General features: G+C 33.9%; 4 protein-coding genes across 7 annotated transcripts; 3 read left to right on the top strand and 1 right to left on the bottom strand.

The window, feature by feature from the left end:
* Window positions 1-797: 797 nt before the first annotated feature.
* LOC107026599 (protein FLX-like 1) lies at window positions 798-9,004 on the top strand. Of its 4 annotated transcripts, none has more exons than XR_003579553.1 (7): window positions 798-892; window positions 1,443-2,089; window positions 2,168-2,331; window positions 2,947-3,047; window positions 3,198-3,337; window positions 7,400-7,453; window positions 8,678-9,004. XR_003579553.1 is itself a non-coding variant. In XM_027918658.1 (6 exons), exons 2-5 carry the CDS (start codon window positions 1,488-1,490, stop codon window positions 3,288-3,290), a joined length of 960 nt encoding a protein of 319 aa, XP_027774459.1. In that variant the 5' UTR covers window positions 822-892; window positions 1,443-1,487; the 3' UTR covers window positions 3,291-3,337; window positions 7,400-7,454. The 4 variants fall into 4 exon arrangements, 1 of the variants encoding a protein (XP_027774459.1); XR_003579555.1 differs by having other exon boundaries at window positions 822-892; window positions 3,198-3,300; window positions 8,678-8,939; XM_027918658.1 differs by lacking the exon at window positions 8,678-9,004 and having other exon boundaries at window positions 822-892; window positions 7,400-7,454.
* Window positions 9,005-9,617: 613 nt separating this feature from the next.
* Window positions 9,618-11,938, top strand: LOC107024543 (peregrin). The gene is made up of 2 exons (XM_015225534.2): window positions 9,618-10,590; window positions 11,664-11,938. The coding sequence occupies exons 1-2, from the start codon at window positions 9,727-9,729 to the stop codon at window positions 11,706-11,708; spliced, it is 909 nt and encodes a 302-aa protein (XP_015081020.1). The 5' UTR covers window positions 9,618-9,726; the 3' UTR covers window positions 11,709-11,938.
* An 86-nt stretch (window positions 11,939-12,024) lies between these two features.
* On the top strand, window positions 12,025-14,434 carry LOC107025292. The gene is made up of 4 exons (XM_015226079.2): window positions 12,025-12,386; window positions 12,747-13,345; window positions 13,460-13,987; window positions 14,125-14,434. The coding sequence occupies exons 1-4, from the start codon at window positions 12,089-12,091 to the stop codon at window positions 14,251-14,253; spliced, it is 1,554 nt and encodes a 517-aa protein (XP_015081565.2). The 5' UTR covers window positions 12,025-12,088; the 3' UTR covers window positions 14,254-14,434.
* Window positions 14,435-14,520: 86 nt separating this feature from the next.
* On the bottom strand, window positions 14,521-20,099 carry LOC107025985 (mitogen-activated protein kinase 19-like). The gene is made up of 10 exons (XM_015226802.2): window positions 19,624-20,099; window positions 18,214-18,622; window positions 17,973-18,100; window positions 17,756-17,815; window positions 16,883-17,032; window positions 16,636-16,791; window positions 16,302-16,513; window positions 16,100-16,201; window positions 15,630-15,772; window positions 14,521-15,229 (listed from the first exon to the last, which is right to left on the bottom strand). The coding sequence occupies exons 1-10, from the start codon at window positions 19,645-19,647 to the stop codon at window positions 14,811-14,813; spliced, it is 1,803 nt and encodes a 600-aa protein (XP_015082288.1). The 5' UTR covers window positions 19,648-20,099; the 3' UTR covers window positions 14,521-14,810.
* Between the last annotated feature and the right edge of the window lie 1,584 nt (window positions 20,100-21,683).

The following is a 21,683-nucleotide window of genomic DNA, read 5'->3' as shown; positions in this document are numbered from 1 at the left end:
AGTTGTTGAAAGATATTTGTTTCTAGAGCAACTATAGAAAAAGAATCATTTTACGACAATTATCGATAATTAATTAAATTTTGTATGGACAAATTATGCTGGTTGGGTTGCTTGTAGTCTCCAGTTGACAAATTATGCTAAAGAGATAATTATAACAAGTTCACATTGAAAATATTTGTTCGTTTACTTTTTTAGTATTTAAATATCTTAATTTTGATTGAATTATTTTAGAAGTGTTAAAAAATAAAATTAAGATTACCTTATGGAGTATGTCAATTGAAGTATATCTTTTACTCGTATACTATTCTATTTTGTGGTGTTATCTTTAGAATATATTTAAAGTTAAAACAATATGTTGTAAAATTTATTTATATGATGATTAACTTTGTTTGAGCTTTAAATGTGCGAGAAGACATCTCTTGATAATTCTTCTTTTTTTTTAAAAAAAAAAAACTCGAATATAACTTGCAGTTTCTAATATGATAACAGTATACAAGTCACATAGAGAAATATAAATTATATAGGCAAACACTACGAAATAGGCTTGATTCATAAGGTATCAAAGGGGATTGATCAATTCTTCATATCGACAAAGTCATGTAAAGATAATCTTACAAAAATTTTAAAAGATAATTTTACAAATTTAATTTTAAAATATGATTAATTTAAATTAGTGCGAGTTAGATAAATTAAGATATAAAAAAATAAAGTATAAATTTAATTAATTACGCGAATTATTTTTAAACACAATACCAACAAATACAAACAATAAATACTTGTTTTATTTTTAGTCCTTGGAAGCGCAGCGTTCATTCTGCTATGGCTGAATACAGTGCTTTTCACAATTAACAGTTTAACATCGCCTTCATCAGATTTGTTCAGCTCCTTTTAGGTATGTATCTCCTTCATATTCTGGGTTTACTGTCTCTGTTTTCGTTTAATCTTGCTTCTAACTAGAATTTATTTCTTTTTCTGTGCGATTTGGCGTCTTTGGATGTATATATGTTTGTGTTTGAGCTTCGTTTTCCTTATGCGTGATAATCATATATCTTTGTGTGTTTCGTTTGAACTGAATTTGGGGGTTTAGGGTTTTTCAGGGATTTGTAATTTTGAGGCCCTTATTAGTTTCCACTGCTTTAGTGGCTTTAGGGTTAAGCGGCCATTGATTTATTGTTTTTCATTTCCACCTTCAAAGTGCTCACCCGCTTCATAAACCACTAGGTCACAGCTTTGGATGTCATCTGTAAAAAAAAAATTTGATATTGCTTAGGGGTAGAAGTTTTTTTCCCCTTTATGCTATGTTGATGTTCTGTCCCTCACTATTGATTTTAGGTCAAGGGTTTGGGGTGGGATGGAAGTCATTTACTAACACACCCTTATTCCCTTATCCATCGTAGTTTTCATTAGTCACTGATATCAATTGGTGTTTTTTTTTCTAACAGATATATTTGATCATTTCATAACCAAGACAAGATAAAAAAAAGAAGATGGCCGGTCGGAATCGCGGGCCTCCACTTCCAATGAAAGGTGGTCCTCATGGTGGACTTCCTCCGCCAATGCATGAGCCCCAGTTTGCTAGGGGTCGCTTGCCGGTGCCTCATCCAGCAATGCTTGAAGAAATGAGAGAATCACAGTTTGGAATGGGCTCCAGACCAATGCCTCCACACCCTGCTGTTCTTGAGGAACACCTGGCTAGTCAGCATGATGAGATTCAAGGATTATTAGTTGATAACCAGAGGTTAGCTGCAACTCATGTAGCACTGAAACAAGAAGTAGAAGCTGCTCAATACGACCTTCAGCGAACTGATCATTATGCCCGTTCTTTGCGTATGGAAACTGATGTGCAAATGAGAGAGCTTTATGAGAAGTCTGCTAAGTTGGAAATGGATCTCCAAGTAGCTGATGGTATGAGGTCAGAGCTTATGCGAGTGCGCTCGGATATTAAGGAGTTTACTGCTGCCAGACAAGAGCTTACTGTTGAGTATCAAAGAATGACACAGGATTTGAGTAGAATGACTGCAGATTTACAGCAGGCTCCAGCAATTAAAGCTGAAAGTGAAGGTCTAAAACAAGAGCTGCAGCGAGCAAGGTATTCTTTTCCCCAGAGTTCTGCTCTCTGTGGAACATTTTCAAATTGATAGTTTCTTACTGTACTCTTGGCTTACAGGGCAGCTATTGAGAATGAGAAGAAAGGATATGCAGAAAACTATGAATATGGTCAGGTTATGGAGAAAAAATTGCTAGCTATGGCTCGAGAACTTGAAAAACTTCGAGCTGAGGTTGCTAATGCAGAAAAAAGAGCCCGAGCAGCAGCAGCTGTTGCGAATCCAGGTACTTTCCTTTTCCAAGTTCAGAAAATGCAAAATGCAGATATGAATAAGCACATTGAAAGATCCATCTTCTGATGAAGACAAATTTTCCTCGCTGTTGTGTTTCTCAGCGGAATTGTCTTTGTTTGATTGAGCACTTTTAAGCATGATTGAATAGTGACGTTGTTTTGATGTATTAAGCTGCTATATGGTTCATGCAGTTACATGGTTGTCTATTTGATTTACTGCTTCATATCAGAATTCAGAATTTCTCTAATAATATTTACCTCAAGTTGATAGTAGAATTTATCAAATTTACCATTGGGTTTGATTCCTTCACAAGCTTCTTTGGAGTGTATTGAATTTGCTCTATATAATACTGTTTATCTCCTCTTTTATTAAATAATAAATAACAAAAAACGGGTTTGTAATAGTTTATTGGAGGTTCAAATCCCTGACAAGCTCAGTTGGATATGATTGCTTCAATTGGTGCGCTGTTTAATTTTTTGTTTGTATATAGACAGAAAGAGACACTCATGTAATCTTTCGCAGCTGCTGCTTTGAAATTTCTCATACTTATTGGACATAGATTGTTAGTACTGTACCAGTTTCATGAAGTTCATCTTTACCTACACAGGTGCAGGGTACAATGCAAATTATGGGAATCCTGAATCTGGTTATCCAGGGAATTATTATCCTGCTAATTACGGAATGAATCCTGTGAACCCTGCTCATCCTGTAAGTAATTCTGTTGTGGTTTTGGCATTTGATGAGATTACAAAGTGAGCAGAAGGACAGCAGTATTTTGCTCTTTTTCATCTAGATGAAATGTGACTTCTTTTCCTCAGTATTTTAATTTCTAAGTTTAGTTGTTCTTTTATATTTTAGGTGCAGGGTGGTGCTGAAGGTTATTCTCAGTATGGACATGGGCCTGGTGCTTGGGGTGGTTATGATGTGCAGCGAGCTCAAGGACCCAGATAAACTAGTTAATGTAGGCTGTCACACGGTGTTGTGCCTACTACTTTCTGGTACTTCAGAATGGATCTTAGAATTAGATTTGAAATTTTATACTGAATGAGCTGAGATTGTTGTTTAATATTGTTACATAACTTGCTTTTTGTGAGAAAAGTTTTAGCTGCCTGCTGGATTCTTATTAATGTCTGTTGCATCTAATCTAAATAGTTGCCTGCAAAATCATTAATTACATTTTCTGATATGTGGTCCTTTAGCCTCGTATTTACTTATACAGAAAGGAAATTCACTTTGTTTAATGACATTGCACTATTAAAACTTTCTTAGAGTTGATCTACTATCAGATTATAAATTATGGGAAACCACTGGAGAAAGAATGTCTAGTTTCTGTCAGATCCTGAATGCATTTTAAAATACATAATTACTTTTGTTCTTGTGAGTAATATTGAAAAAGAATATTACTGAATTGTTGTCATGTCTACATTATTACGTTGAGACCCTATTTATAGACACTACAATACAATCCTTTACCAAGTAGGATACTATTTACTATTTCTATTCTAAATAGGATTGTATAAACCTATTTCTATTATAATAGGATTGATAAAGTTATTCCTATTACAATAGGATTGTAAAAACTTATTTCTATTCTAATAGGATCGTATAAACTTATTTCTATGCTAATAGGATCGTATAAACTTATTTCTATTCTAATAGGATTGTATAAATCCATACCTGTTCTGACACTTCCCCTCAAGCTAGTGCATACAATTTATGTACTTAGCTTGTTACAAATGTAATTAATACGAGGACCGATGAGGGGCTTGGTGAGATATCTGCAAGTTGATTAGTTGACTTCACAAAATTTACAATCAATCTTAATGTGCTTAATCTTTTCATGAGATACTGAATTTGATGCATAATGCCAATAAAATACAGAGTGATAAATGATAAAATTACTGTGTTGAACAACCCAAGCCAAACTTGCGACAACTACTTTTACCATAGAGTGACTTACATAATCGACCCACAAGGCTACCAAAATCCCCCGAGCAACAAAGTGCTCAAAATCTAGTATAAAGTATATGGATTGCGTTGGAATCAATAGATGCGTCGTTATTAAACAAGTAGGATACTATTTACTATTCTTATTTCTATTTCTATTCCTATTCCTATTCTAAATAGGATTGTATAAAACTATTCCTATTCTAGTAGAATTGTATAAACTTATTCATATTCTAATCAGAGCCGAACCCAGGATTTAAAGTGGCTAGCATTAGCGAATTTTTCAATAACGATTAATGGATAATAGCGAATTTTTCAATAACGATTAATGGATAATAGCGAATTTTAATGACAATTAATGGATAATGTCGTATTTGATTAGTTATTTATAGCTATTGGATGGTCATGAGTTTGAATCCCCTTATTGACAATTTTGATGTTATAAAAAAACCCTAACCCCTTATTTAGCAATTTTTATGTTATAAATGATCATCAAGTTTGTAATAAAAAGAGTAAAAAATGGGATGTTGACGAGAATCGAACCCAGGGGTGAATTTCCTCGCTTCTACCAGCGTACTAAAGCAGTTTTATGTTTCTCTAAGGGTGCGCTCTTATTATATTCGCTGTTTCTATTGAGATAGATATCTATATATACATGATTTTTTTCGAAGTTAATGGGTGCACGCGCACCCCACCTATACATGTGGGTTCGTCTCTAATTCTAATAGGATTGTATAATTTTATTCATGTAATAGGATTGTATAAATATACAAATCTATTCATGTTCTAACAGTTCTTACAACAACAACTATGCCTCAATTTCAAGCTAGTTGGGGTTGGCTGAATGAATCGTCGGCATCATAAATGCTCTATTTGGGTTTGTGTTGTTTCAATACTCCATATTTAAGGATTCTCAAACATTAGAGGTCCTCTGATATACTCTAGTAACTTTACTTCTTCTAATATACCAAGGCTTCAATTTGTTTGCACTTAATAAAGGTCTTCAGATCTCTGTTATTAAGTCTTTTTTTTTTTTTACTTCCGAGTCTTGGATCATTCAGATCTTAACCATTAAGTGAGTTTTTTCTTATGTTACTACCACTTAATGAGTCTTGCACTCCAGGTACTCAATTCTTGTCATGCTTAACTGAACTTACTGTCGTTCTATAGAACTTTATTTTTACTTTGCCTGGGTATTCTCTTATCTCATAACTTTGGCAGTATTCCATTTCGATATTCCTACTATAGTGCTGTTGCTAGGCATAACATCTGTCAAATTGCTCTTCTGGAATATTGGAACTGCATTTCTGAACCGTCTTCATTTGATGCCTCAGTTCCATCTAATCTCACCTCAACTTCATTACTATCTTGCTGGCTGGACTCGCAATTTGTGTATTTTGTCTTACTCTACTTCCTAAATCCCTTCTCTTAAGTGCTTCTCCGCTGCTCGAGCTATTAATTGTTCTTGATGTTAAAAAAATGTAAAGAAAAGTCGTCTTTCGTTGTGAAAGAAAGATGAAGTCACTTAATCAAGTATAAAGATTCATTTATGGATTTGGTTGTCTACCACGTCTAAAAGTGCACAGGCATTATGTTTTCCTCATAAGAAAAAGTTCCGGGGATCTTTTAGATGATCGTTTTTTTTGTCATTATTAAAAAAAGATTTGAATGCTCAGTATGGTATGACATTGTGCATATTATTTGTTCGCATCCAAAGTTATCCCAGGATTATAATCCTATAACCACGGGACTAATTTATCCCCCGGGTGGGATAAAATAACACCATGTTTGAGGTATAAATTTCAGTTATACCTTCAACGAAACAAGTATAAAATTTAATCTCCAAACTTAATCTGGGTATATGCCACCTTTCTGTTACACAGGGGAGGGGTGGGGTGGGTGGGTGGTACTAAACTAGTAGGATATGTTTGACATTAAAAGATTACAAATTATAATCCCTCTCTCTGCTAAAAGGATATTGATTTTTTTGTATATCTAAGTGTTGTAATTAAATGTCGTAAATTAGTTTAGCTGGTAAGGCAGACACTTTTCTTAGAGCTAATTCAATAGCTTAAGGCAGTTTCCATGTGCCATTTTACCTTTACCATCTTATCAGCTTATTACCTTTTTTACTTTTACCATCTTATCTCATAAAATCTTGATGACTTTTGACTTAAACGGGCATTGAAATATTTGGGGCTTAAAGTCTGTTTGCAAATTTGTGATGAGCACTTCTCTTGTACCGTGTTGGTGTATCAAAGTTGACTAGGTACAGAGGGACATTCTGCTATGCATTGTGTGCCCAAAATAACTTCAATCAAATGTGGTATATGGTAGCTTTCTAGTAGCGTTTGTTGTGATCCGTTCTCATTCCCTTATATTTGCTGGGAGGAGTTGCAATTTCTGTATGAACTTGCACTTGTGGATGGAAATATGAGATTTACGATAATTCATTTAACCCAAGATGGAGTTTTAAGTTATCCCAGAGCTCTTCGAAGTTCCAAGTATGACCTTAAATTGGGTTTAAAGGCAAACATTTTGAAGTGCTCTTACCTGTTAGCACATTGTGATATTCTATAGGGCACAGGCCCAGGAAACCATGTACATATGAACTCATGTGTGGACAGATGGAGTGCTCTGGGATGGCAACTTTACCGCAATAACTTTCCCATTGCTGCACCGCATCTCAAAAACAAGGGTGAATAATTTACATGCTCTACAAGGGTGAATTCTTTTCATTCTTTATTAGTAAGGATGCTGACAGACATCAGAAAACTGAAGCTAACTGAGTTGGGAAGAAAAAAAATTAACTGAAAAGAAGGAGAATCGTATGGGGTTGAACTTTGGGAGATAATCTAGCTGTGTTGCTACGAGATTGTTTTTCTTGCTCAAGTAGTGCAAGTACTTCTTGATATTTGTTATTCTGTTCTACTGCTTTATTGATTCTGCGAAACCTAGTTTGTAATTCAAGCCACTGTTTATTTGGTCTCATGGTTTGAAGGCAATGTACTCTTTTTTAGGTTTTCAAAGGTGTCTTTCATTCATATGATGAAATCTGCTACTTTTTAAGACCCATCCTTGTAATTCATATTCTAATCTTCTTTTATTTCCAGGTTATAACTAATATCTAAATGAGTTCATCGACGACACAAGCATGAAATTTTTGGGTGAGTGTTTACTTATCATTATCCAAATGAGTACTTTTATCAGATGACTGCTTGTTTTTTTAAAGTAATTTAGCAACATTCTAAGACCAGTTTTCTCTTCTCTCTATCTTTTTGATTTTCTTTTGGATCTCTTTAGCATTTAATAACAGAAATATTGCAATATTTAGGCCCTATTTATTAAGACAACATGTTTTTATTGATGAAGTATTGTGAACTTTGGTTGTCCTGGACTTTACATAATGGTTTCCTCGTGGAAAAGTTTGACAGCAAATGTGGGGAAGAGATACATGTATGAGGGAAAGTCAATTCTTGCTTCCTTCTTTGATACCTCTGTTCCATAAAATGATCCACTACCATTTAAATATTGCTTTTACTCTACTCTTTAGTACAAATTACCATAACTTAACACCATTATGGATTCCTTATCACCACATTGATCAGTCATTATAAGCTAGCGAATTAGTGATCTTTACATTCAACCATCTGGAAGATTACTTTAAGGAAGTATTTTGTTTTGTACACTTACCACCAATAGTATCTTTTATGAAGAATGTATTAAGTCAGACTAACTAGGTTCTCAGTTGCAAAATTATAGCTTGAAAAAGTTGGTCGAAATGCCAAGTTGTTTCATCAAATGTTGTAGTAGTCATTTTTTTCTTCTTCTATTAAAGTAATAACACCTAAACTTCTATCCCAAACATGCTTGAGTTGGTTGTTTGAATCCTCTATATCTGATGCATCTTTTAAGACAAAAATTAGAGATTCTGTAACACAAGGGGTTTCCCAAAATCTCCTACTTATGCCTACTGACATGCAAATCTCAAAACAAACTAGGAAATCCTTGGCAAACACAGGATGTAATGCAAGCAAACTAACACTGTTTTGAATCAATACAAGCTGGATGAGTTGCTCGTATTGTTCTTTTTGCATGGATTCTTGTAGATTGTTAAATAAGTGAACTGATTTTAAGTGAATCATCTTCTTATGATTACGAGTTGTGGTTGCTCTTCTTCTTTTTTCTTTTTGTTGGTTGGGGAGGGGTAGTTGTGCTCATGAATTCAAGATATCATACTCTTCTCCTTCATGCTGTAAAGACCTTATTGTGTTTGGCTTTTTTAGATCTACACCATTGTTTGAGATAACTTGAACTGGTATATGCACGAGAACAGTGTTGTTTGTTTTTGCATATCGTCTAAAGAAAGTTTTGTTTGTTGTATGCAACAGGCAAAATCCGCGGCTAAAGTATTCAGTCTGGCAAGGCAATTGATTTATCTCAGTTATTTTGCAACTTGTGCTATCAAGTGTAGCAGTTAACAGCAATGTAGATTTTCCAGCACTGATTGTTTTTTGAACAAATTTCTGGGAATATTTATATCTCCTTGTGAATTGTAATGCTATTTTGTGGCTCCTTTTTCAGTCCTACTCCCTTTTCCCCAAATTAATTATCCTACCTTGTTGGCAATCAAAAATAGTGAAAATTTGATTATCAAAAAAATTCTTACTGTATGGTATTTTAAGAACTTGAGTAAAAAAAATCGTACTAGTATTTTATATATGGTTTTAAAAACCATTAATGTTGTCATAAAACACTTGAAATGGGATGAAAGATGTTAAATATGGTAAATCTCATTGTTAATCTTTTTCAAATTTATTGATACATGATATTTCTTTTTTGTTTTTCATACAATCTTAGATATCGAAAAGATATAATAGTTATTACATATTCCTTCTGTCCACTTTTATTTATCACGTTGCGTTTTTCAAAAATTAATTTGATTAATTTTTAAAATTATATTAATTTGATATTTTAAATAAAAAAATTTAAATATTCAAAAATTATATAAAGAATACTATCAATTGCAATTTTTTGCATATCAATATGATGAAAAAATACATTATATAAAATGTTAGTCAGAGTTTTTGACGTTTGACCTATAAAAGGAAATCATGATAATATTTTAAGTGATGTGTTTAAGACCACAAGAATATAGGTAATTTTTTTTTAAAAAAACGGAGAAAGTATCGAGGGAGAACCACGTCGTTTTAATGCGCAGAAATTGGCGCAAAATTCTAAAGTTTGGAGCCACTCTCTTTGAACTTCCCGCTAAACTGAAACTGCAAAAGTTCAAAATCAATGGCAGAAATTCAGAATTTTCAAAAACTCAAATAATTTAACTGCTAATCTTCCCGGGTTTTTTGTTCCAAATTTTCTCTACTTCATCCTCCTCTTTTCCCTCTTCTTCCACATCTCAGTTTCTCACACAAATCTTCTAATGGGTGGCAAACTTCAAGTGTTACCTCCAGCCAAAAGATTCATGATGATGCATCAACAAGATCAAAAACAAAATGGGTCTGTTTCATCATCAAAACTTCCTGCTAAAAAGCGAAAATTCTCTCCAGAAACTACCCCACCTTTTACAAATAACCAGACTGTTACTACTCTCTGTTTGCCCGCGAAGAAACGTGTTTGGGCTTTTCATCCATTTGATCTCAATGAGGAGTATAACCCAGTTTGTTTTGATGGCGATGAAATCAAGGAAGAAAAAATAGTTGAAGCAATAACAAATGATGACATCGATGTGGATGAAGATGATGGGATTGTTTGTGTTATTTGTAATAGCACAGACGGAGATCCATCAGATCCAATCGTTTTATGTGACGGTTGTGATTTGATGGTTCATACGTCTTGTTACGGTCATCCGTTTACAAATGGAATCCCAGAAGGCGATTGGTTTTGTGCTCAATGTTTAGCTTCAAAATCACAGATCCCAAACCCAAAATCCTTCAACTGTTGTCTCTGTCCTGAATCTGGCGGAGCATTGAAATCTACTGTGAGTGAAGGTAAATGGGCTCATGTTGTTTGTTCATTATTTGTTCCTGAAGTTTTCTTCGTCGATTCAGAAGGTCGTGACGGAATTGATTTCAGCAAAGTTCCTAAAAGAAGATGGGAAAAAAAGTGTTACATTTGTAAATCCAAAAAAGGATGTGCTATTGATTGTTCTGAGCCAAAATGCCCTTTATCTTTCCATGTTACTTATGGGTTGAAACGTGATCTCTGCATTGAGTATACAGAAGGACGTAAAAATGGCGGTGTTGTTGCTGGATTTTGCAGTAGCCATACTGAACTATGGAAAAAGGTTGAATCTTTTTACCCCTTTGTTTCAATTTTTTTGTGGCGGATTCAAAATTTAAACTTTATTGATTCAATCTTTAATGTGCTATTTTCTAAAGTTGCAGGTTTGATATTTGGGAAAAAGGGTCTGATATATCCCTCAATTTTGTCATTTGAAGCTGATATATTCCTCGTTATAAAAGTGGCTCATATATGCCCTTACCGTTATACAAACGCTCACATATACCGTTCATTTAACGGAAGTTAAAAAATTAGTTTTAAATTTATATTTTTTAAAAAATTAGTTTTAAATTTATATTTTTTACTTCTAATTTAAAAAAAAAAATTATTTAGGGGTATATATGATTCTTATATCAAAGTTCAAGGTATATTTTAATTTTTTTCATACATAAATTATTTTTTGACTTCTTTTATTATAATTATTTAAGTTTCTTATTCTTATTTTATTTTTTTCTTTCAGTCCTTAGTTCAAAGAAAAAAAATTAAACTATTTTTTGTGTGTGTATTGTAATTTAATTTTGTATTCGAAAAAAAATTTTGTCATCTACAATAAGTTTTACAAGAATATTAGTGAAACATAAATAAATTTGATTATCAAAATAATAATTATAAATTAGTCATTGAAACAAAAAAAGGTCAAAAAAAATATGTTTGACGAAGATTAAATTTACTTATATTTTTTAGAAAAAAATAATAAAAATTTAGATTAAAATTATTTTTTTTTCATTTCTGTTAGAGGAAAAGGGTACATGTGAGTCATTTGTTTACAAGTAGGGGTATATATGAGCTACTTTCATAACAAGGGGTATATCAGCTCTAAATGACGAAGTTGAGGGGTATATCAGACCCTTTTTCCTAGATATTTTACTAGTTTCTAAAGTTATAGGTTTAGAAAATATTGGATTTAGTTGAACTTGTTGCGCTATATTGTTGCCTAGAATTGTATTTAAGTAGTTGAAACCCGATTCTAGAACCTATAGAATTTAAATTTGAATCCGCTTTTGTATATGATCTCGTATTTAAAATTAGTTGTGTTTTACTGTCATAAAAAGTTAATTTTTGGGGTTTGTATTGCAGCAACAAAAAACTGGGAAGTTCAAGATTGTACCAAGAGAAGAATGAGAATCATAGATTTAGCAAGAGGTTTCGAGTATGAGAAAAATTCTGTTGAGATAGTTATGGGTTTTGCAGTGAGCAATTTGAATTTAATTGTAATTCCAATGCGGACACAAAAAAGAGAATCCTAGTTTTTAGGTAGTGTTAGAGTAGTTGATAGGCAATAGTATTCTATGATGATTAAAATTTGTATTTTTTTTTTTTTGTATTTATAAAACTTCGAAATTTCTCAGTTATTATTATTATTACTAGTACTTTAAAGATTGTTATTTAACTCTAAAAAGGATTCTAATATTAATATGACAATATTTACGAAATCTCAATTTGGATAGAACTCTAACAAATTTACTTCTTTTTCAAATCAAACACTTTAACAACCTTATATTATGGGGCTAGTATTTTTTTTATTTATTTTAACAATGATGAAAATATTGAAAAACAGCATGGCTTCGCGTTTGAGATTTTGGGTGATTTTGCAAGTAGTTTTAGTTATATTTTTTGCTAGATTATCATGTAGTTTCGAAGCGAAATCAGCTATTGGAGATCCAGGTATGAAAAGGGACAATTTAAGAGTTGCTATAGAGGCATGGAATCAATGTAATGAAGTGTATGAAGAAGCTCCTAATATGGGAAGTCCTAGACATGCTGATTGTTTTGATCTCCAAAAATCAAATAACAATAGGAGTAAGTCAATATACAATATTACTGTCGTTTTTTTTTTATTTGATATTCGATATTCACATAGATCCCACGTCATTAGTTAAAAAACTATTTTTTGACTTTGTGAGGCATAGAATAGTGTTTTTTGCAGAAATTTGTGATCTACATTGTTGTAGAGAGATTAATATACTGTTATTGATCCTTGATTAAAGGTTTCGAGTTAAAACTGTGGTAGAGGCGGATTCAAGATTTAATTTAATGGATTCGACTTTTAGGATTCTTAGCATTGAACTTACTGTACAGTCAAAAAGTATATTAACCTCTTTTCTTTTTGCTGTCTGTTGAAAATTATTATCAGTAACACAAAAAATAATGTTGTTGCAGCAAAGCTGGTTCACTTGGTGAATGAGCTTGATAACAAACTAAGTATAAATGATGCCAAAAGCTTAGGACAATACTCCCTGAATGTGGATATGTATGCAGCTTGGAAAGAATTGTTCTTAGGATACAAATGCAAAGTTCAAGATGAGCCAAAACCATGGAATTTTTGGATGATCATGCTCAAGAGTGGCAACATGGACACAACAGCAGCAATTTGTCCAAGAAATGGCTTACCATCTCAACCATTTGATCAAATACCGCGATTTCCGTGTTTTGGGAAAGGTTGCATGAATATGCCTAGGATATACCATGATTATACCACATTACATAGTCATAGGAAACATCCAAAGGTGACTAAGTTGAAAGGGGGGTTTCATGGTACATGGGAATTGGATGCTGATATGAGTACAGCGAGGACTCGGAATGATACTTCATTTTTCTCTGTTACTTGGCATAAGATTCTTGGAAAAGGAAGCTGGAAATTTCATCATGTGTTGAAGACTTCATCTAAGTACCCTTGGTTGATGCTTTACTTGAGGTCTGATGCAACTACAGGATTTTCTGGTGGATATCATTATGAAACAAGAGGCATGTCAAAAATAGTAAGTTCCTCCTCCTAGTCGTCGTTATTGTATCTTGATTGAGATTGAGTCATAGTAGTAGTAGTAGTTTTCTTGTTATACAATCTGATGTTCTGTTTGCTGATATGGACTTAGGTCCCAAAGTCACCAAATTTCAAAGTGAGGTTCACACTAGATGTGATAAAAGGAGGTGGTCCAAGGAGCCAATTCTATCTAATGGACATAGGTAGCTGCTGGAAGAACAATGGTCAGCCTTGTGATGGGGATGTCACCACAGACGTAACGCGTTACAGTGAAATGATCATCAATCCTGATATTCGTGCTGTATCATCAGGGTGCAACCCCAAGGAGAATTTGAAGTTGTGCCCAGTTTACCATACTTTTGCAAATGGAACTCGAGTTCATCGTACTGATGAGGCTAGATTTCCCTATGATGCTTATCATATGTATTGCTCCCCGGGCAACGGAATGTATCTCGAGGAACCATTCAATCACTGTGATGAATATAGCAACCCTCAAGCTCAGGAAATACTTCAAATTCTTCCTCATCCTGTTTGGGGGGAATATGGATACCCAACTAAGAAAGGAGAAGGATGGATAGGTGATGCAAGAACTTGGGAACTTGATGTTGGGAGACTCTCACAATCACTTTACTTCTATCAGGTACTTGACTATATCTTGACGCGTTTAACTTCTCCACACACTATTAGATTGCCTAAAAGATAACTAACGCACCTGAAAAATAAGAATGCATTAACCCCTAGATGAATTGTAACGTTGTTTCTTGGGTGATATTGCAGGATCCATTTACTAAACCAGCTGAGAGGCATTGGCCATCTATTGATTTGGGAACTGAGATATATGTTAGCAGTAATGAACTTGCTGAATGGACTGTTAGCGACTTTGATATCATTGTGACAGATAAATAGTTTGATTTTTCTCTTTGCTAGTTTCACTTTTTGTTAAGAATAGAGTGTTTTTTTTTTGTTTTTGTTTCTATTATCTTTGCTTGTTTCACTTTATACTCAAGTGGAACTCTCAAGGCTTGGAGATTATTTTGTTTTATGTTTATGAAACATCACTTTAGTTACCAACAAAAGCTTTGCTCAATCTATGATGGAATTGTCCCATTACCAGATCTAAACCGACTTCTTCACGAGGGCTTCTTCACTGTAATTACTTCTTTTTCCGTACTATTTGAACAATTTTTTTTCTTCATTATATCAATGATGCATCTCGCCTATATATATATATATATGTACAAGGGGCATAAATACTAACTCAACAGGGCAACCTGAACCTAAAGAATACCTATTTAGAGACCCTGACAACTAATAAATGGTAATCATTAACCGGGTTAACAGATCCCTCTTCAAATCTCCCATGCTGATTGATTTGAGGGAAAATGCACATCTTGAACTGTCTCACTGCAAGGTGGATGTCCTCACTTGATTCAAAGAACCATCAAACAATAGTATCGACTAGGTTATAGACCATACTGAACGGTGCCGACCTCTCTGTGAGCAGCAACAGCGACAGCTGCAGCACCGACTGCACCAAACTGTGTTTGTGCCTGTAGTAATTTTGCATCCATGGCGATTTGACCTCCCAACTGTGCTACCCTTGCCTGTGTATGGTAATATGGGTTAGTGTTCATCTCAAAACTCATACTAGCAGACGACTTGGCAACCATGCACTGGCCATGTTGCTGTTTAACTTGAGAGCGGTCCTTCTCTGCTTCTGTCCCACACTTCTCTAGATGTGTAGAGTTACTTCTGAACAGATATTGTGGAGACATGCCATGAGGTTGGACGACAGAGTTCTGGGCATATACTCTTCCATCAGTGACTTCTTTGATGCTTCTGTCACCATCATATACTGGTCCTAAAACTCTTCCAGGTTTGGCTGAAAATGATAGAAATGAATATTAAAGAAGAATCAAACAAACAGACATGCACAGCCCACTATCAGTAATATTTGACAAGGACATTAAAAGTGATCCCAACAAGCACAAGAAACTTCCGAAGTTTCAGCATTCCGTATATACTCATTAGGGAACCATTAAATATGATCTCTCCTCATCCTTATTTGCTCCCACCACCCCCACCCCCGTCACTCTCTTCCACAAGCAAGGGGGATATAACTTGAGAAGATTCCCTAAATAGACTTCTTGTGAGCCGAGTACCGAGTTCCAGTTCGTCCAATGTATTATTACATGTGGTGAAATATTTGAGTTCACTTTGAAGATGTTGACAAAAAGGTACATTATCACTATGAGTGCCAGCACAGACAATGTCAACCTTACCTGTGGGTACTCGAGGTGGTGGTCGCAAAACCTTCGAGTCAGAGACTCTGACGCCAGCAGTTGCCTTTTCAGTTACTTGTCTATGATCAAACATAGGATTCTGCTGTGTTCTGGGGGGGATGGTACTGGAATTTACAGTAGATCTGCAACACATTTAAGAATATATGTAATGAAGCCCCAAATAAGCACACTGAAAAAGGAAAGGAGAGAGCAAAAAGGAAAAGGGGGAAAGGGGCATGCTCTAAGGTAACAGTTTTTCCAATGTGATGAACAAGTTAATATTCCAAATCCAAACTTCCTCAGGAGTATGCAAGTACAACTTCTTTTCAGGCAGGTTACTTATCCAGCAAATACAAGAACAAACAAAAACTCCTTTTTTGGGAAGATAAAGTGAAGAGAAGCATAAAAGAAATGGAACAGGACATATTCATTGACACAACCAACAAGACAAACAACTCATGGAATCATACCGCGGGAGAGAGACGTGCTTTCGACCAGGAGGTATTACTGGGCCACTTTTACCACTATTCTCCTCTAGATAAGCAAATTGCCTTCTGAAATTACCAATAGCACTGCAATTCAATGATTGTCGCACCGTCAGTCAGTAATTTAGATTAGATGTAGTGGTACAAGAAAATAGAGACTAGAAATAATAGAGAAGTATATTACAACCTAGGATAGATAAAATTTGCACCACTATTTCCAGCCATGTAGTCCTTCAGAAGTTGAGGATGATACTCTAGTATCTCCCTAAATATTAGTTCACGAATGTCATCCTTTGTGACCCTTCGTCGCTCAAACTCAAACTCCAGCTTCGAGATTGGTTGACTAGAAGGTTCCCTCTCAATCTTGGCCAGTCCCTTGAAGTACGGATCAGCCAAAGCCTAAAAGATGGGAGGAAAAACACACAAAATGAAAATGAAATTAGAAAGAGACAAGCACGTGGAGATGCCGTGGATACGCCATTCACGTAATCTTAACATCAGGAATATATGAGGGAGTGTACCTCTTCAGCAGTTGGGCGATCCTTTGGATCAAATGCTAACAACCTCTGCAACAGTCGAAGTGCCAAAGGATCTGCTTTTCGAAATTTCTCCGTAAAAGGAACTGGGCTTTTTTTCTTCATATCTGTCAAGTACTTCCTTGCCTTTTCATTACGAACCTGCACTCAAGAGGAGTACTCTTCTATCAACATGCTGTCAGGCAATGCTAACATCAACAAAAAAATATTACTCCTAACTGACAGCTCTTACCCCAGATACAATATCAACTGATGGCGTCCCTAGAAGATCAGTAATCAAATCCAACTGGTGAACAACACTTTTGCCCGGAAATAATGGTTTCCCCGTCAAAACCTCCGCAAAAATGCACCCGATGCTCCAGATATCAATAGCAGGTGTATACTGCAGGGTATTCTTACACGAATTAGAAGACAAATCAGCAAAAACCTCAGTAAGGCCTTACTGAGAAATTGACGCAAGACCTAACACAGTTACCTGAAGAATAGAAAAATCAACTTCCAGGAGAGTTCAATAGTCCTCCCTGAACAAGAATGATTTTAACCTACACATCACTATTTAATACACTCAGAACTGAACAAAAATCTTCTATTCTACCAGAAAGCCCTTCCTTTTAACACTATGTATACAGTATACAAGTACCTTTTCACCTTTCTAAAGCATGGGAAAAGGGAGGCTTTTATATGATGCCAAAAACAGCATCTTAACAACTGAATCCAGCAAAATAGACGTGAATATGTTCTGTGACTAAGCATGGGCTAGCAAGAAAGTGGCTAACTAACAGATGACTATACATGTGTGACTCTACATTTGTTTAAGAGATAAATGGAACATAAACACGATTGTCTGATACCTACTCATTTCCAACAACACCCTTTGCAACAGAGGTGGTTTTGTCTTTTCCTTTTTTCTGGTACAGCTCCCGGAGGGAGGGTGCTGGGAAAATTTTATAAGTAGTTTGACATATCTTTTTGACAAAAAAGTATTTTGATCTATTAGAAGAACCACTAACATGAAGTTCTAGAATGGAACTCATAGATAAGGTTCAAAACAAAAAGTATCTTTTACATGAAAGTTAAAATAAGCTGCACTATTCACATAAATTACCTTAGAGAAGAAAGACCCACATAGTTCTGGTGCACGGTACCACCTTGTAGCAACATAATCCTGCATGATGTAAAGATGAAAAAAAAAAGAAATTTTCAGTCAAATCAAAGATTAAAATGAATGAAAATGTCCAATTTATAAAGTTCTCTACGATTTAAACTAAATCCAAGTGAATCTTGTAGGTGACTTTTGGGATAGAGCTAAAACGAAAGCTTACCGTCCAGAATATTGTGGTTGGTGTATCACTAAATGCAACCCTTGCCAATCCAAAATCACATATTTTGAGTTTACAATTTGCATTTGCCAATATATTTTTTGGCTTAAGATCTCGATGGTAGACATTAGCTGAATGAACATATACATATATGTCAGTCAAAACAGGGCTGAAACTCAACATTCTTAGGAGATGTTGATGGCAGATGTCATAATACTAGTTACCGAATTCACAAGACTTTTACCTGTGTGCATGAACTTCATTGCACGCAGCATCTGATACAAGAAAAAACGGTGGTGCTCATGAGTCAAGTCATCATTGGCCTTAATAACATGGTGAAGATCAGACTCCATAAGCTCAAAAACAACATAAATATCTCTGAACTCTCGTCTTGAAGGTGGTAAGATGATTCGCTTAATTTCAACAATATCGGGATGCCTTAGAAGTCTAAGCAATTTGACTTCACGCAAAATTCGAATTGCGTCAGAGATGTGCTCGAAAATATCAGTTATTTTCTTTATAGCCACTTTCTCTCCTGTATGAGTGTCAATTGCAGCACAAACTACTCCATAACTTCCCTTGCCTATAACTTCCAAAATTTTATACCTATTAGCATCACCGTACTCGGTGAAGAACTCCACTTCTTTGGAACTCTGTACAATCAGTAACAAAAAATCAGACATGTTTACCATAGTCTACTGACTAATAGGCAAACTAAATATAAGATAAAATCTGCATGTTGCTTGATATTTTCAAAGCATATGTTGATGCAATATCAATAATATTCAGATCAGTAGACTTCTGTCGTAACATAAAGAGAATCAAGGATCAATTTTTGACTTGAATAGACAATACATTCCAATTTGAAAATCAGACTAGACAATCATGAAATACTATTTCAGAGTCAAACGAGGCCCAAGCAAAGGACTACAACGTCAGATTACATTTCAAACTAACATAGAAGTTCTCGCATGAAGTAGAAGTCCAGAATCCAGTAAAGGAAGAAAAGCATAGCAAAATAAAGAACACTTCAAGACTATGAAAGGAAAGTAAATAGAATGCTGCCCCACAAAAAAGACGAAACAATTTATCCCACAAGGGCATTTTCACAAGTATGTTAATTTGCAATATGCTTAAAGATTACTAAAATAACTTAAGTCCTCCATATGCAAATCATCCATCTCTGTTTAATGAGTTACCTACCTACATTTCTAAATACTTGACACAGCAGCTTAAATTAGTCAACAACTTCATATGGTTAAGAGATTACTAAAATTTCTGATAAATCAAATAACTTAGTCCTTCATATGCAAATTCTCCAACTCTGTTAAATAACATATTCTAAATAAAAAGCAGCCTAAATTAGTCAACAACTTCATATGGTTAGAAGATGACTGATAATCAAATAACTCAGTCCTCCATTAGCAGCTAAAATTAGTCAACAACTTCATGCTTCCTGAAATAAACAAACAGTTACATAATCCTCATAGATGACTCAATCAATCAACTTTGGCTATAACGACTAGTCTTTTAAGACAAATTTGGGTAATTTTACAGATACAGTCAAATCTTAAAAGCTAGAAATAACAAATCTAAATCAAGATCTCCTTTTTATTAAAGAATTTCAAAGGGGAAGATAAAGAAAGAGTGAAACCTTCTTGCGCTGATCTTGCTGCATCTTTTTGAAGACTTTAAACAATCTGGGTAACGAATAAATTCAAAAAAAGAGGATATCTGAAGGTAGCCTTTTCTTCTCTAGGTTCCCCTGATCTTATACAGAAGATCAGATCAAAAATATCCAAAAATAGAACAAATCTGAACAACCCCAAATGGAATAAATCAGAGAATCAGCAGAGCACTTTGCCCCACCGACGCCAACAACGTATTGAAACGTACTAACAAAGAGCGAACCCCACTTGTGAAGAAAACAGTATGATTTTTATACACAAAATTAGTATCAGTTGAGCCTAAAATCCTACAAAAAAATTAACAGAAATTGAACGAAGGGTGTAGAAAGAAGTAACCCTTTTTCGGGTTTTGAAAGATGGAGAAGAGAGAGAGAGCAACAAGGAGGCCAATTGGAGAGGAGGAAGAAAGGAGAGGAAAATTGGTGAGCTTTTCGGTCTTTTTAAAGGCAACAAAAGATTGTGGCTTTGCGTGTTTCTACGGTTGTGTTTTCCCCAAATATTTTTTATTCCATATTTAATTCGATCTCGATTTGATATCTATAATAGTTTACATAAGATATACATTCGATATAAGTAAATTGCATATGTCTATTTACTTAATTTTATTACAGATTAAATATTTACTTATACATATTTAAAATTGAAGACTATATAAATTTTGATGCGTCTAGATACATGTGTTTCGAGATATATGAGGTAAAAGAATAGAAATAATTTATTTCTAGATATATTGTGCCTTAGTGAATTTGCGTGTATATGAAATACCTAATAAATTTCACTTGTCTCCTTCTGACCTCGCTCTACACTCTGTATTTGGTACAGATAAATGTAGCTCGTCTGATTCGTATATATCTGAAATACTCTGCTCCTTTCCCATATCGCTCGTCTCTCTTCCTATTTTAGTATATTTGATAATAAAAATATATGAATTACAATGTATTAATTTTAGTACATGATTAAAAAAAATATTTAACGGTAAAATACATAAATACTTATATATGGTGCGTATATATATCTAATAAGGCAATTTGTAATAAATTAGATTTAGTTTAACCCAATATAGAACAAAATAATTATACAAAAATATTTTGTATTTTATTTTACTTACTTGAAAATTTTGTAGGTACACATTGGCATATGGGAAGTGCAAAAGGCGTATGTAACTTTTCGACTAACAATTCATCTAAATTTATAATGTACTGTATGAAGTGTAAATACATTATAAAAATACACTATAATGAAAATAAATATTAAATCTAAAGGGATTATTTTAATATCACAATAAAGTCAATGTTAAAAATCTTGAAATTTGATTATCTTAAGTAATGGTTCTGTAATCTGTAATTTATTTTCATGAAACAAGTGACTTCTTAGTTAATTAGATTTTTAGATTTGTTTTTGCTCATTAATATGTGATCATATTTAGCTCATCATTCGTATTTAATGTTTCTTTATTGTATACTATTTATAGAGATCATGAAATTATATTTTATTTAAGTTGAAAATTTATTAAAAATAATCTTTACAAGATGACAAGATAAGATTTATTTATTTGAAATTCTATGTATGAAATTACATTAAATATTACTAATGAAACCTTAAATTTAATTAGGTATAAAGATTTCCCCACTAATTATAAGGACAAAAAAGCTAGATTATGTTGCCATCCACTAAGATAATGATTTTGAATATTCTATGAAATTATAGTAAAATCAAGTTAATTAATGCACTTACCAGATTAAGTACAAAATATTTATTTATTACCTCCCTTTTTTTTTTTAACAATTTGCATTATCCAATTCCATAATGTAAATCATTGTTGTGTTGTCACTATTATGTGAAGCCAGTTCCTTCTTAATTAATATATTTTTTAATTAATTGTTTTTGTCAAACCATGCAAGCCTTTTATTAATCAAAAAGTAAAGAAACAGTCAATTAAATTGTAACCATTCAACAACCATTAATTAAAATTATATAATCATCAATTAAAATACCGACATCATCACTTTTCACCTAAATTATGTTT

Source organism: Solanum pennellii, chromosome 7 (assembly GCF_001406875.1).
Source record: "Solanum pennellii chromosome 7, SPENNV200".
Taxonomy (NCBI): domain Eukaryota; kingdom Viridiplantae; phylum Streptophyta; class Magnoliopsida; order Solanales; family Solanaceae; genus Solanum; species Solanum pennellii.
The sequence above is the reverse complement of the archived record's forward strand: the minus strand, read 5'-3'. Positions and strand labels throughout refer to the sequence as shown.